Source organism: Stegastes partitus, unplaced genomic scaffold (assembly GCF_000690725.1).
Source record: "Stegastes partitus isolate 25-593 unplaced genomic scaffold, Stegastes_partitus-1.0.2 Scaffold31, whole genome shotgun sequence".
Taxonomy (NCBI): Eukaryota; Metazoa; Chordata; class Actinopteri; family Pomacentridae; genus Stegastes; species Stegastes partitus.
The window spans coordinates 1,072,042-1,088,595 of NW_007577762.1; the positions used below are offsets into that span (position 1 = coordinate 1,072,042).

Sequence of the window (16,554 nt, forward strand, 5' to 3'; positions counted from 1 at the left end):
TCTCTCTCTCTCTCTCTCTCTCTCTCTCTCTCTCTCTCTCCATCTCCATCTCTATTCTCCTGTGACCTGGTTCTGTCTGCTTGACTGGCTCTGCTTTAAAGACACTATGGACATACACGCAAACACAGACGCAGACTAGCTTTAAAACCCAATGACAGAGCATTAGTGAGCGAGTGCAGTAGCTGCTATCAGGTAATGTCGAGATCCATTATGTGCCATTTGGCAAGAAGTGACATCTGGAGAATTATTCTAACAGATGTGTTGCATGTTGTTTAGTCAAATTATAAATTAGTTTGGCGAGAGGTAAGAGTTGGGAAGATCATTTTTGTAGCTAATAAATCACAATTAGAGAAGACGTAAGACGCCTTTGGCTGATAACTACGATTTGACGAGGTAATATATGTTATATGTAGTAATTTATTGTGGGAAATTTTGGCAACAAAAAAGTTTTGATCCTGTGGACAAATGATTCCAACATGATTATTAGTGTCTTATATAACTGTATCTTAGTGACTTTTCCATTATTTATTGCTAAAAGTCATCAGTATGATGCATTATCAAAAAACATCTCTCGTCTGGATGAATAATATATGATCTGGTTTGTCATAAGACCAATACAATGGAGCAACATTTTTATAAGATCAGCCTAACATTTTCATCCCTTTCACAAAAACCCTAGACACCACTAGCTTCACACACCACAAGTTATCTTTCAAAACCAGTGCCACTGCTCAGATGATGTTTATTTTCACCACTGAAACACGCTCTGTGTCTGTGTGTAGGGTAACTCAGGCCTGGGTTTCAGTATTGCTGGAGGGACTGATAACCCCCACATCGGAGAGGACCCCTCAATCTTCATCACCAAGATTATACCTGGAGGAGCCGCAGCCCAGAATGGACGACTCAGGTACAAACACAGACGCAGATTTGTTTTTAAGTGATGAATTGTTGGACTACTCACACTAGAACTGCTGCATGCCAAAGTCCAACTCTTAACCTCGTAATTGTAATCTTAACCTTACCGCTAACATTTTCAATCTTCAGTGTTTAGCGTTGTCACCAGATGCGATTCATATCATCACAATATGACAGCTTCATTTTGTTGCCTGAAAAAAAAAAAAAAAAAACTACACACATTCAAATTAACAACAACATTTGATTATGTACTTGCAAAATCAGGGCAGTGCAGAATGGATTAGTAGCCATCAGGTAATTTTTAAAGCTGCATTTACTCGTCCATTTCCAGAATGCAGCAGAAATGCTCAAACATGTAGCGTCACACTTGTGTAAGCAATTTCATTCTGTTGCTACTGGTGACGCAGTGATCGACCAGGTAGAATTATTGTTACAAAACACTGAAGTTAGACAGGATTGCTTTTGTTAACTGCCAGCAAGCAACATTTTGAAAGAGTGCTGTGAGGAGTGCACCTTCTGTCACAGTTAACTGAGTGTCTAGTTTTTCACTTCACTTCACCATTAAAGTTTGCCATTGTGCTTACAGTAAGAATGCAGACATTGAATGTTGTGCCCTTGACAGTTTTGCCCTTTACGAAGGTACATTACGACTGCTAGTTGTAAAGAAGCTTCAGGCACTAGCAGAAGATGTCTTATTGAACTTGGCATTTTCTACAAATGAGTCTTATCTTACGTCATTTTACTTATATATTAATGGACAATCAAATATCCTTCTATCTTTTCCTTATGTGAACATCTTAAAGGACATTGAAAGTGGCTTAAAAAGTAATTTTGTGTAGCTTGCTCTCTCTCTGTCTAGTTTTAGAGTGAGTGACTGTACAGTCTGCTTTTCTTCCCTATTTATCTCCTGATGCCACTCAAATGACTTCTCTGCCGTGCGTGGTGTTGCTGTACAGGGTGAATGACTGTATAGTGCGGGTAAATGAGACAGACGTCAGGGAGGTGACCCACAGCGGGGCTGTGGAGGCGCTGAAGGAGGCTGGAGGTCTGGTTAGACTGTGCATACGACGCAGGAGGAGCCTCACTGAGAGAATCATGGATATCAAACTGGTCAAAGGGCCCAAAGGTAAGACAACACTGCAGGCACAGTATACACTGGAGTCTGTAAGTAGTGAAACACAGATATGCTGTAATTTTGTTGCTATTGCACCACTCCAACAAATAAATAGAACAACACTGTGAGCTTTAAGTGCTGACTTTAAGTTTCAAAGCAGTTTAGTGGTGGTCACAGGCTTCAGGTATCCTACTACTGACTGACTGCACAATGAAAAAATGTGGAAACAGAAACTGGTGTTGCTTAAAAGTGAGAATGTCAGATAAGGCTCAGTGTTCTTGTCTTAGAAGGCAGCATGTTCAAGAGGAAACAATACAGTAATGTAACTGAGCGTGGGAATGTAAAGCATCATGATGCAAGTAAAAACCTGGAAGCTATGAAAGGTTGTGTTTACATGTTTTTTCCTAAGTCAAAACTAGTAAAGGGCCAAAAGGTGAGAAAACACAGCAAATCCAAACATTAGGAAAACCTTTAGGTCACCCAGAAGTTGCATCACAAAAAAAAAGAAAAAAAGAAATGACCTGTTGATGTTTTCTCTCAGGTTTAGGATTCAGTATAGCAGGTGGAGTTGGAAACCAACATGTCCCTGGTGACAACAGCATCTATGTGACTAAAATCATCGAGGGAGGGGCTGCACACAAAGACGGACGGCTACAAATAGGGGACAAACTTGTTGCAGTAAGAGACACCTTTCAGTCTTTCCCCGCCTTGTTCTTCCTCTTTTTGGTTTTTCTGTATCATGCAAAGTGCAAATCTGGATCACAGCCTTCATCAACCATAAATGGAAATGAAATACAATAAAACATATGAAGTTTCCTTGACAAGTTTTGGGATACGTTGTCACCGATAGCATCATTCATTGAATGATATAAATTGCTTGTATTCGTTAAAACAATCACGCTTTTTTCAAGCCAGAAGAGCAGTGATTCAACCACTGTGTTACTAAATTTAGAACTGGCTCCCGTTTTCACAATAGCGTCCCCATTGTACGTTTTTGTTCCAGGCTGGTGTGGCTTTCCAGTGAACATTTGTGTTGTCTCCATGTTTTCTGTGTGTCTATGCGTAACACAGTACATGTCTTGATTTACCTCTAGGTGAATGGCTCCTGTTTGGAGGAAGTAACTCATGAGGAGGCAGTGGCTGCACTGAAGTCGACTCCTGATGTTGTGTACCTCCGTGTGGCCAAACACACCTCCCTTTTTATCAATGACAACTTCCCTCCACCCGATGTCACTAATTGTGAGTACACACCAAGAAGCTCTCAATGCATGACTTGTCCATTAGAAAACAGTTTGATTTTACTCATTGCATTACATACATTTGTGAAATTCCACCTCCATCAGACTATAGATTCTTGCTTTTCTTCAACTTGTAGTCAAACAGTCCTCTGGTAAATGCTGCACACATCACTGCAGCCAAGCTGGTGAAGCGTTTTCGAGCCAGATGGTGTCGAATGATAAAAAACAGCAAGGAGCAAAGCTGACAATTTTGCTCCCACAAATAGAGAAAGCTCCCGTTTACTGCTTGAGGCGGAGGATTTGAGTCGTGGCTCTTGCTCAGAGCGACTTGCTCATGAGTCATGAAATCCCAGACCGCCATTGTTACAATCGATCAATCAAGGTAGCATTCTCGGTCTCTGATATAAAACCAGCAGAAAGGCTGGAGAGGGAAGGCAAACATCGAGGTACAGTAAAGGGGGACGGGGTAAAGTTAGCTTTCATGTAAAATGATTAAAGAGATCTGATTACAGATGTGGGTGATAGAGCCCATGTGGATGAGGAGCAGCAGTTGACGAATCAGGCAGAAGCCCTTTTTACACAAGACTAGTAGTATTTGTGGACCTTGTGATTTAGAAATCCTGCTCTGTGTCTGTTTAGTGCGACATTCACACTGGATTTATCAACATTATGCTGTATAGTGACACGAACCACCTGAATTTGCACCCAAAATGCCGTTCAAACTTTTATTCATTATTGCCAAAGCCTTCAAGCCTCCATACCTCTTAAGCAGTAAAAGTGGCAAATGAAAAGTGGAGAGAAGAAGAAAAGAAACAACCCAGAATAACAGACGAACTGATTTGCACAGGATAGAAATTATCACAGGACTTCTGTGGGTCATTTGCAGTGAAATGTGTGCTTTTCACACTTAATTAAAATCACAGACAACCAATTATCACAACATACTAAAGTTCCTGAAGTAATTTTTGTCCCATGCAAATGAGACTTTTATGTTCCAGAGCTTGATATGTGCTGTTTTTACTTCCTCTCTAAGTGATCATAATGCTCATCAGTGTTTATGTCTGTACTGATGTGGAGGCTTTTCACTTTGAACAGCTCAGGAAATTTCTGCTCCACTTATCTGAACTCGTAACCTTGGTGCATATCATCATGTTGGCTCAATTTAAGACGGTCAAGGATGAGTGTGAAGGAGCACTCATGACTAAATTATTTTTTTAAAATAGGTCTGAGACAGCAAAAGTGGTTAAAATGTTTAATATGTCACGTCATGTTTGCAGATAAATGTATCATAAACCTTGTAATGGATCAGGGCTAGATACCATATGTTAATAATTATTCCACACCACTTATTAGAGACCAGATAATTGCTTATGCCATTAACATGACATCCCTGAATTTACCTGGAAGAGTTTCAATAAAGATGCAGTTAACTCCAGGACAAAAAAATTAATGCAGCAGCATCTTCACCATCCCTGTCGTCACACATTGTCTGTCTGAGAGTTTTAAAAGTCATTAAAGTCGCTTATAAATTTTCATGTTCATATTTAAAATATATCCTGCAATGATCACATCTCCCAGACAGTTTATTTGTTATATAACAGTCTGATTATCAGACTGGGTAAATTTGGTTCCCTGGATTACTGCCACTTGTCATCTCTCCAAATCAGCATATTATCAAACAACATGTCATTTATCACTGCTCTGAATCTAACACATTACTAAACGGCATATCTCAACATATCTGCAATGCAGTGTGAACTGTGATCAAATACATGTGTTTCCAATACAGTAAGAACACGAACATGAACACCGGATGTTTCACAAGAAATAAAGGAACTTTGTAAACAGTATGGTAAAATAAGAAAAAAAAACATGTTTCTGTGTTTTTCTCCAGCGTACTCCCCACACCAGGACAACCATATAAGCCCCTACATGAGCGGCAGCCAGTCTGTAAGCCCCGCCCCACTGACCACGCCCAGATACTCACCACTGCCCAGGGCCATGACTGGAGACGATGATGTGCCCAGGTGAGACCTCACATTACCACAAAATGCATGTGTTCAATTTGTATTGGCAATAAATAAAAATAAATCTACTAGAGATTTATGGTAGCATGCCAACTCTTACACTTACTAGGGCAAGTCACACAATCAAAGCTATTCGTTTTTATTACATCATTATTTTTTAAATTTGACTTTTGGTTTACAAATATGATCTGAGTTTAAACTACATATTTAACCCTCTGAACCCCAAACCTTACCAGCAAGTTTGAAAGGCATGTTATCTGTCAAATCAGTCAAAAACTCCAAAAACAGAAAGAATTGTCACATTTTTTTTAACTTTCTGATAGTCCTGAACTAATTATGTGTGACATGTGGTTAAATTAACTAAATTTAAACTTAGAATTGTGATGTTTATCAAAATCCCTTTATGCTCCATCTGCCACATAAAAATTGACCAAAACATAAAACTGTTGGCACCAGATCCTGTAAAAGCAGAATGTTCTGTGCTGCTCAGTACAGCTGAGAAGCCATCAGTGACTCAGATGCAACCAACAGTCGCCTGAGAACTCAGGGACTTTTGACTGAACTGCAGATTGTGTTTACACAATGCAGAGAGAAGGCAAGAATGAAAAAAAATTAAACAGATTTAGAGCAAAGCGAAATGCATGTGATCAATAAAATGCATGCAGTGTGTTCCAAAAACTGTATACACTTGTAGAAAGATACATTGAGCTTGTTTTTGTCAAGTATGGTCACACCTGTGGGCACCTAGAAAAATGTTGTCCATACTGCACAGATGACTTTTTGAGTTCTCTCCACTTCTAGCCATGATTGCGCTGTTTCCACAGAGGTGCAGGACTTAATGCTGCTGTAAAAAAATGAGACCATAGTGAGTAAAAATAGGACAGTAACAAAAAACAAAACTTCTTGGGGCTCAGAAGGTTAAAGGGAATTACATGTATTACAGAAGTACTCATCTGGACATCTACAATTGCGCTTTTTGCGCTTGCTGTGTTCTGTTAAAAGGAAATATTTATGGTTTTATATTTTACTTAACATGTGGAGAGTAAATGTGCAACATTGCTGATTTCATTTTTTTTTACTTACAAGCTACTCAAGCATTTAATATTATATTACAGTAAATTTAGTTTTGGCAGTTGGTGCCTCTTTGTGTCACATTCTCCAGGGATTCATGCGTTTGACAACATTTGAATGTGTCAACTACTGGATGTCCAATTTTTAACATGCAGTCTGTGAGAAGCAACATTTTTAAAGTGAAACCAAATGGTTATAATGTCGTGCCATTATTTATTGTCATAGACGTCAACCAAGAAAGAAAAGTTAAAATTACAGTATGTGCCAAATATTGACACATTTCTGTTAAATTTAGCAGTTTTGCTTTTGTATTTTTTGTGGCCTGTCTCATGTTCTCCTCAGAAGTCCTCAGAGATTATCAATGAGGTCCTCAATGCCATTTTATGAAACAGAGTCCTAGAGAGTCCAAAATACACTAAGTGACCTCTGTCCTTCCCTGCTTGCTCTGCTGCTGCATGTGTGTGTGTGTGTGTGTGTGTGTGTGTGTGTGTGTGTGTTTGGCAGAAAAAGGCAGATGGCTCTGCAAATTTTGTCTGGCATGTAAACTCAGGTCACATATGTACACGCACGCACACACATGCAGATACGCTCTCAGCGCTGCTCTACTGTCTTTAATCCATTTTAATGGAGGGATTACAGCCTATCACAGCCCTCGTCACTCGACTGGCATCACCGTGGTTACCAGAATATGACTCATTTCGTCATAGACCTCAGGGCCAATCAGTGTGCTTTGATTATAATAAATCTGATAAGCTTCAGAAGGACTGCAGAATGGTCATTTTGATGTCTGCCCTTCTCTTTTCTCCAATTATTTTCTCTCCTATTCTGCCTTTCATCTTTTTTTCTCTCTCGCTCCCTGATTAGTCTTGCAAGTAGAGGATTGTGGGTTTTAATAAACGTCCACTGAGCGAGCGCAATTGTTTTACATCTGCTTTGTCTCTAAGCAGGTGACTTCAGATGAGAGATTTGATGCTTATTCAGAAATAATTTGTGACTCATTCAATTGTTTTTCCGATACACGAATTCAGCCTTTCTATCTCAGTACCAATTCCAGTACATGAACTGCCTGCCAAAACCACTCACCAGTGTTTTTTTTTTTCTTTTCTGTGTACCAAAGTGGATAGAAGGCAAGGTTTTCTGTAGCACTAAAACTGAGTCACCACCCCGCCTTAATGAACGTAACCGGATTTTAATTACACTGACAAAGAAACAATGTTTGATGTGGAAATGTCCCATATGGCTGAAACAGAATCCACTTAGGAAGGTCAAGTTTGGTTCCCAACACTGATCCAGCAAATTGGATTGCTAATTCTGTGAAGCTGAGATCACTGACACTTATTTAACTTGTACCACTAGATACCTGTTGTATGCAAGGTTGTCCGGCAGTTGCTTGTGTGTGTCCACTGGGATTTCCTTTGTGTTATTTTGTTTCCTTTTTCATATGACATTTAAACTTTGTTGACTGATCAAACAATAAAACAACAAAACAGTCAGAAGTGTGTGTTTAGGAAAATGCAGAAATACCCTCAGATGTGGGTGTTCGCACGCACTATGGTGTTAAAGCAAATCTGTGAAAGTGCAATACTGACATCTGCTGGTGAACATGGTGCTTTGTTTTAGTGGTAGTTTCCCTTTCCTCCCACTCAGATGAACGGTGTATCATACAGATTTTACATATTCAAAACATACCTAAATAGATGCTGTTTAGCAATTGCTGAGTATAGTAGAAAAATTTAAACTTCCTATATTATTTAGCAATATTTAACCTGATTGATCAAAAGTCTACATACATTAATAAATCGATAAAAAGACTAAAAAAAACCCTGCAGGTACCGTCATCTTTTGCCTTCATGCAATGTGTGTGTGTTTGATTTGTGTTTCTTCCAGGGAGCCCAGGCGGGTGGTGCTGCAGAGGGGCTCTACGGGTCTTGGATTTAACATTGTTGGAGGGGAAGATGGAGAGGGAATCTTCATTTCCTTCATTCTTGCTGGAGGTCCAGCGGATCTCTGTGGGGAACTACGAAAGGGAGACCGCATCTTATCGGTATGACCTCATACATCCAGTGCACAGAGAATTACAGCACAACCACTGTCACCATTGCTGTTATTAATTGCCCTAATTTTGCTTTTATTGCTGTATAGGTTGTACACAGTAGGCTTATAAAGAGAGCCATCATCAGTTTATTTTCCACAAGTGTCTCTGTGCATTAATAAAGTGGAGCCATAAAGCTCAGAACAGATGTAAAATTCCTGCTAAAGCTGGACACTTTGAACTTATCCGGATACATCTTTGCTTTCATTTGCGTTGCCACCAGCAATTCCACTTAATTGGTGCTGTTTTCTTTGCATGTTCCCGCTCAGCTAGCAACCACTAATAGCTCACAGGGCGAGTGTGTGTTGAAGCTGTGTTTTGTGTTCCACTGCAATGAAATGTGGTTTTAATTTTCTTTAGACGGGACTCAAGCCCGATTTAATCCTCAGACTGTAGAGACACTGTCAGTCCCTCCAGAGTTACTGTATTATGTATTCATGTATGCAAGTACTGACATGGAATGGTTTCATGCATAGAACAGGCCTTTACAATGCACAAATGCTAAATACGTTACCTACTGACTCACTGCAGTGTTTTTAATGACATGCTCATCTCACTTTACATTTATTGCCATTGATCTGCCCTGGGTTATAATTTTGTGTCTATGTACTCTATGTGTAGGTAAACGGGGTAGACCTGTCCACTGCTACTCATGAGCAGGCAGCTGCAGCTCTGAAGAACGCAGGACAGACTGTTACCATAGTAGCCCAGTACAGACCTGAGGGTGAGTACTGCAAATTCACTGTCATATAAGAACATTTGAAATTGCCATATTGGATTTTGATCAGGTGGAGAAGATGGTGAAAAAACAAACAGGTTATTGTGATATATGATGATGGTGTAGCTCTATCTGTGCTCTGTCATGTTGTGGACACAGCATCTACATATTGCTGCCTCCACCGCTATACTCCATGGAAAACAAAATGTGCAGGCAGAATTTATAGACAAGGTAGAAAACCAGTAACGTTTAAATGGGAGGCAGTGAGGGCCTGCCAGCATGCACGGCAATGAGGTATTTCAAGTCTGTAAAATATTTGCACAATTTCAATTAATGGAAAGACAAACATTTCAGAAAATCCGGATAAACACATGCATACTGTACACACTTACATTTGTTCATCTTGGAAGAATAAGAGTTTACAAAGTGCTTTGACAGACAAAGCAAAAGTGTCATACAAGAAGGCAACATAACAACAATGAAGCAAAGTTGAAGTTAGACAACAGTTACAGAAATGCAAACATTAAAAGCAATAAAACCTTATGATGCAACAAAAACCCAACACTATATAAAAGCCAAGTCTATATTTAAAAAAAAAAAAAAAAGACGAAGTCACAGATTCTACGAGCTTTATCTCCTCAGGCAGGTCAGTCCAAACCGAAGGGGCCCTGATGGCAGAATCGTGATCACCTTTAGAGCTAAGCCTCAACTTTGGAACAGCTAGAAGGACCCCATCTAAGGATCTAAGGCTGCAAGCTGGCTCATATAATGTCAACATTCATGCTATGTGGCTTGTGGCCAGTCCCAGGCAGGCTTTAAAAGGGATCAGTAGAATCTCAAAATCAGTTCTAAAGAAAAGCCAAAATTGACTGTGATGTGCTGTAATTACCCTGATGTGTAACCCAAACCCTTACTCCATATAGAATCAAAATATAATCCTCACCTAACTCTTAAACCAAATCTGAACTCTTAGATTTTTGAAGATCCAGCTCAAAGTGAGGATCAGCCAAAACGCTCAAATTTGTCCCCACAAAGTCAGACTGACACACAAACACACACTGAGGTTCCCAACAAGCACCATCCTGGATGTTTGTCTAGTGGAGGTGACTGAGAAGGCCGTAACCTAGGAAACTAGGTTAGAAAAGCTGATTGGCTCAGCTAATGGGATGCTGTCATGGGGGGACCTGAGCATAGCACACTCATACACAGTTAAACAGCATCAAGTCCCCTGATCCCTGATTCACTTCAAAAGTGTGTCTACTGGAAGAAGCTGTGTGCGGGATGTGTTCGTGTGAGATTCCTTCTGGTATTGTCATGTATTATTCAGAGAGGTTGTCCACAAATATGTTATAAGCAGAACCAAGGATCACAGGTCCCTTGAGAGTTTGAAGAGACATGAAGTTTAAAATAAGTAGATTTTCCAGGCCTAGATTTTTCCAATAATTCGCCTGCATATATTTAGTAATTACATATTTCCTTCATGAATTAAATTTAGCTCTGGGAGGCATGGTCTGACTTTTGATTTTTGAAAAATCCTGCAGATACCCAGCATGTACTATATGTAAAGATTCTTTACAGTCTTTACAGAATGATTTGAAAACATGGTAGCAGACCCTGTAGCATTCATATCTTATTTAGTCAGGTCAACGCAAGACTTTGTGCTCAAGACAGGTCAAACATCACAAACACATGTACAGTAGTCTTCAGGGCCTGAGACACTGAAACAAAGCAGAGTACAAATTGTAGTAAACATATTGTGTCTATGTTTTTATCTAATAACCGTGACATATAAAGACATTGAATGCATGAAAAAGACATTTCTCTTGCAAAGATATTATGTCTACAATAGAGAGTTTCACTGAATGACAAGGAAACTGTCCACAAAAACACAGAGAGTAATATGGCTAGAATATTCAAGAAACACCACCAAGAAATTATGCATATTAGCCTTTAAATGAATGCATAGCCTAGATATCCCATCAAATATTATGCAGACCAAATTGATATTGGCCTCAGTCACGTAAGAGGGCAAAATACATTAGAATGTGGAGGGCACCGTCAGAGCATAATGAAGTTCCCCGGCAGCTACAATAAATGTCTTGGAAGCTCATGGAAATCGCATGAGGATATAATCCATACATCATGCTGCAAACCATGATGTATGGATTATGAATTCTAAAAGGTCGTACAAGCGTGATGTATAGATTATGAATTCTGATTTAAAGGAAGAAAGTGTGATTAAAGGAAGATCCTAAATGAAGTTTCGTTTCAGGTGCAGATGATAAATTGATACTGGAAAAAGAAGGATGTACGAAGCTCAGACATTGTAAATCCATCTCAAAGCTAAAATTCTGTAGGTCCTTTGACACTTTGACACAAATTTGACATTGTTTTGCTTCTACATGAATGATTAGAAAATTACAGCCTTTCAATGAAAGATTTTTGCTGCTAATAGTCAGTGCAAAGTGGACTTTTCCTGTAAACACAAAAGATCTGACACCTTTGCACTTGAAAATACCATCACATATTGCCAAAACTGGTGAAATTATATTAACAATGAGCTAAAGTCAATCATTGTTTTATAGCAAATAATTGTGAACATTTTGAAGATGGCTAACAAAAACGTTTGCCACTAATCACTGGGGAAATGACTGATTGTTGTACTAGAAGATTAATTCATTAAAATTGTGACAAACTTTGGTTTTGATTCTCAGTGTAATCATAGTTGAAGTGCAGAGACTGTATTGAAGCCTTTAGCCAGTAATCAGGCCACCAAGATGTCACACAGGAAGTCCATATAAAAGGGAACAACTGAAAACTCACTTGATACAGCTGTGTTTTAAACTTAAAGCTAGCATCCTCCTCTATAAAATTTAATGTGTCTCCTGGCACGCGAGTTAAAAAAAAAAACAGCACAGAGGTGATGCAGACAGAACACAGGTGGTAATGATGCTGCTATCTTATGCTAATCTTAAAATTTATTGCACCCTGACACTCTCTTTGATGGAAATACCCACAAGATCAGCAGTGCATTTCATAGGGCGATGTGCGTCTGCTGTGGAGTGTTAAGCAGGATCAGCACCATGGATAGCGCCCTATGATCGGATAAGGTCACACAGGAAAACTCCACTAAAAAGCTTTGGAGTGTTACAAACTCACTGACTGTATGGTTCAAAGGAGGATCCATTGTTGCAGTTTGCTCTCTCACAGAGTTTGGTCTCTTTAGTTTGCTTGGATTTACAGCAGTTACAAGTGATTCAGAATCTATAAAGCATGTCAAAACATGATCAAACCATCTATTTGAGCCTCTTTATCCTTTCTTTTGCGATTGATGTATGCGTTCAGTATGTTTCCACTACTAAAACCAATAAAAATAACGGAAAGGCATTTCAGTATATCTCACTGTAATTCAACAGGAAACTGCTCCACCTAAAACATATTTATTCATAAATCAAACACTCTTTTTAAGCCTTTTTTTTTTATTATACCCTATATTTTTGGTGCTACTCTGCTGATGCCTGACTTACCAAAGATCAAAATGGGTTAACCGTCTGTTGGTTTGACTCAGTCCAGCTCTGCCTTGGCATTGTTTGGTGTTATAGTGTGATGTTTACACTCACTAGGTATGATAATGATCCATGTGCTCTCATAGAGGGACTGACCTGCACCTTAGTTTAAATGTTTTAGCTTTTCCAACACATGACCAGTTAGTTGTGTGTCTGTGTCGTGACTCTCCTGCAATCCAAGTTATGACTGCTGAATGAACCCCTATATCAAACCGTCTGTCCATGCTGGCCTTTGGGCAGCACTGTGCGCGCGTGAGTGTCCTTCTAAGGTCCATGTTTGTCCTGTTCCCGTGGAGACAGCATGCGGTGACCAGCAGCGCTCCCTCTGTTTCACACACACACTTCCTGCCAATGAGAGAAGAACTCATAACGACCTCCACCAGGAGAGGAAAAGTGTCTGTGTGGGCAGGTCTCCTCCTGTTATTTATATTAAATATGGTGGCCGCGGTAGCCAAACACAGCACAGCGTGGCACAGAACTGAAATGCTCGTGATGTGTGTGTGTGTGTGTGTGTGTGTGTGTTGAGTGTGTTTGTGTGTGTTGAGTGTGTGAGACATGGTTGATTTAAGCTGATGCAGCACATATACTGTAGCTCAGTGTTTATTTGAAGTACAGCAGATGGAGTGTGCTCGTGAAAAGTCTTCACGCTGCACTGGTACTGCTGGCATCCCTCAACACCTTTTTGGCTATTTTAGGTTAATTCACATGTCCAATAGCTTCACCTGGCAATCATCCTAAATAACTTAACCTGTGTGATTGTTGTTATATATTATTTAGAGAAAGGAAAGCATTACTTAAAGTGCATTATGGGGCATATTATTAGCAATTTTTTATTTTTATTTTTATTTTTTATTTTTGTAGAAATAATCATGAGACGAACCTGTCTTTGATATCATTTGCTTAATCTTACAGTTGACACTGTAAATCTACAGATCCATTATGCTTTTTGCACATTGTGGCTATGTACTATTTCGATTCTAGGGTTATTGTGTGCTCAGTGTTTATAATGGCTTACAGGAGAGAACTGCATGGGTAAGGAGGTATTAGTGAAGAAAATGGTTTGTGTTGTAGAACTGTTGTAAGTCACTGTCCAAATTTCCATTCACTGAAAGAACACATGAAAACCTCTTTTCATTTTTGCAGGCACTTGTGAAAACAGCACACTGAGTCCACAGTTGAGATCACAGTTTGTAACTTATCCCTCAGATCTTTCCTTCCTATGGCACTTTTCAAACAAGGTACCCGAAGTGTAAACACATGAGAGGACATTTCAGCATTGCGGTCGTGAACTGCGTTTGATTTAAGATGCAGTGGAACCAGAGATATCATCATTTTCATTCCGCACATTCTTCTTCCTTGTCAAAACCCGAAGCCTGCATCGCCCTCAAGGCCACTTGACCACAGACAGTTCGTGTCAGTAGCACAGATGAGACCACATGGGTGCAGTGAGTTCACATCTTTATACGGCTGGATTTATGTTGTGTATGAACCGTCATGTCAGCTGGTTGGATGGCCCTGGAAACCCCTCTCCCCCCGCACAGTGCTGCCACTGGGTAGACCAGCCCCTTTCAACCAGCAGTGCTTGTATAGGAGGGTGTCTTTTTATATGGGATTAATAAAGCCACAGGGCTGTTGGTTTATTGTAAGGTGCTTGCACTTTTTCAAAGCGTAAATTTCAAGGGGTTCAGGTAATCTTTCAATAACCCATAAGTATATAAAGTCAATCATCCTTGTTACGGTTATATACACTGTCAGTAAGATAACAGGTCTGGCGTTAACTAGGATTTTGCATTTGTAGAATTAACAATTATCATTATTGGGACTGAAATTCCCTATTGGTGCATCCTATGGAGCAGTAAAAGGCTTTATGCTGTCAAGAACTCACGCACACAGAACAGGTGGACAAAAATGCATGACACAGACGGGTTCAAGCAGAAAGGCAGGTTTATTACCAGGCAGGGTTCTGTACACAGGAGATCAGTCAGTCAGGCAGAGGTATCCAAAAAACGGGAGGCAAAAAGGCAAGGTCGAAGGCAGAAATGAGGTGGTACACAGAACAGACTATGACTGTGACCATGGCTATGAAAAACGCTGGGACGAGGACTGGGAAGTACAACAAACTGGCAACGAGACTGTGACACACACAGGGTAGTATACATGAGGTAATGAGGGAGGATGGGAAACAGGTGAGGGAAACAATCAGGGAGCAGGTGTGACGAGACGGGGGCAGGGCATGCAGGAAGTGAATCTAAGACAGAGACAACAGGTTAGTGATTTCAAAATAAAACTGAAAAAGACAAGACATAAAATGTGCAAAAATAAAACAGAAACTTGACGGAAATGACATGCATTTTTTTTTTTTTTTTGCGTTATCGGGACATGATAAAGAGCTGAAGACGTCCCTTGCTGTCCCCCTCAAAAGCCAACAGTATGTAAGCTTTGTTAATAAGGGGCTGCCGCAGTTACGAGGTCCAATTGCAGGATAATGGCACCTTAAATTACTACAACAATCTGAACTCAGTTGCTTTAAAGTCCCTCTTTAGTCATTGATTAAACCCCTAAAAACTCACCTCTGTCCGTCAAAGTATATGTAGAAGCTTTATGTTTTATAAAAATGATTCTATGTAGCTTTGAAATGGCTGAATTGTAACTCTACACGGTTGCCTCCTCTAGAATGTGCAGCTCTATGAAGTCTCCACCTCTCTCTCCTTACACTCCCCCCTGCTCACTGTTAAAGAAGAATTATGATACAGAAAGTTCAACCCTGCAAGCTGACAGAATTGGATTTTTAGGTTTGTTATGTATAAAACCCTGGAAGTCTGAATCTGTGTTTTTGAGACAGTTATCAGGTACTAATTAGCAAGGTGAAAAAAATGCTTCACCAGAGAGGATCTTTAAAGACATCAGCAGTGAGGGACCTGACAGAAGTAAAATGAGTCAATGAAGTGTCAGTTATGCAGCAATATGTTTCAAAACTTAGCTACCATAAACCACTGGCCATAGCGGTCATAACAGAACCTTATCTGGAAAAGCTTTTTATTTTATTGATCTAAAGTAATGCAGTCTTCTCGTTTTAAAACAAAGCTTTTATACATAACATAAAATAATGAACATAAATGAACAAGGCAGGCATACCGTTTAAATAAGAGTAAAGCAGACATGCAGTGAAACCTTTTGAAGGGTACGTTAAAACTAAATTCCTAAAGTCACTATTATTTCTCAATGAACTGAAAATACAAATAATTCCACCACAGTTGCCTCGTAGCTGCTGTGCTGCTGCTTTATTTCCTACTTTTCAAGAATCTAATACAGCTGTTATTTGTGCTGATCAGAAAAATATCTTGGATGGTCATTAAAGAGCCAAAATGTTGCAGTACTGACCTTTAAGCTTGATATTCTCCCGTGCTGTTAAGTTTCCTGATGTGGGGCTGTAAAGCCTGCAGGTTGACAGCAGTATTAGTCACTGGGATTACACACAACTGTCACAGACACACACTGTGACACGCATAGACACACTCACATATGACACACACAGAGGCGGTGTCTGTCAGCAGTAATACTGAGGTGATGCAGAGAGGATTATCTTCACTTCTGTTAGCTGGCTTATTACACTTTGTGTGTATTTGCATGTGTGTGTGTTGTGCACCAGTTGTTAGGGAGAAGATTAACAGTAGCTCTATTGCTGCGGTTTCACACACAAAGTTGTTGGAGCATCATCTGCTGAATACGTACAGTAATGTGCTTCCCTTTCTTTTCCTGCGTCACGTTATTCTGCCGTTCTTTCTTTTCTGCTCAGTGTCTTTCCTCTTCATT

At 39.8% G+C, this 16,554-nt stretch overlaps 1 protein-coding gene across 1 annotated transcript in view; it reads left to right on the forward strand.

Annotated features, from left to right (window-relative positions):
- Window positions 1-16,554, forward strand: part of LOC103370636 (disks large homolog 1-like) — a 131,912-nt gene that overhangs the window by 83,093 nt on the left and 32,265 nt on the right. The window contains exons 9-15 of the mRNA XM_008299759.1: window positions 783-907; window positions 1,872-2,041; window positions 2,571-2,707; window positions 3,124-3,268; window positions 5,162-5,294; window positions 8,253-8,409; window positions 9,079-9,181. Coding sequence (XP_008297981.1) covers window positions 783-907; window positions 1,872-2,041; window positions 2,571-2,707; window positions 3,124-3,268; window positions 5,162-5,294; window positions 8,253-8,409; window positions 9,079-9,181 — 970 coding nt within the window. The remainder of the gene's footprint in view (window positions 1-782; window positions 908-1,871; window positions 2,042-2,570; window positions 2,708-3,123; window positions 3,269-5,161; window positions 5,295-8,252; window positions 8,410-9,078; window positions 9,182-16,554) is intronic.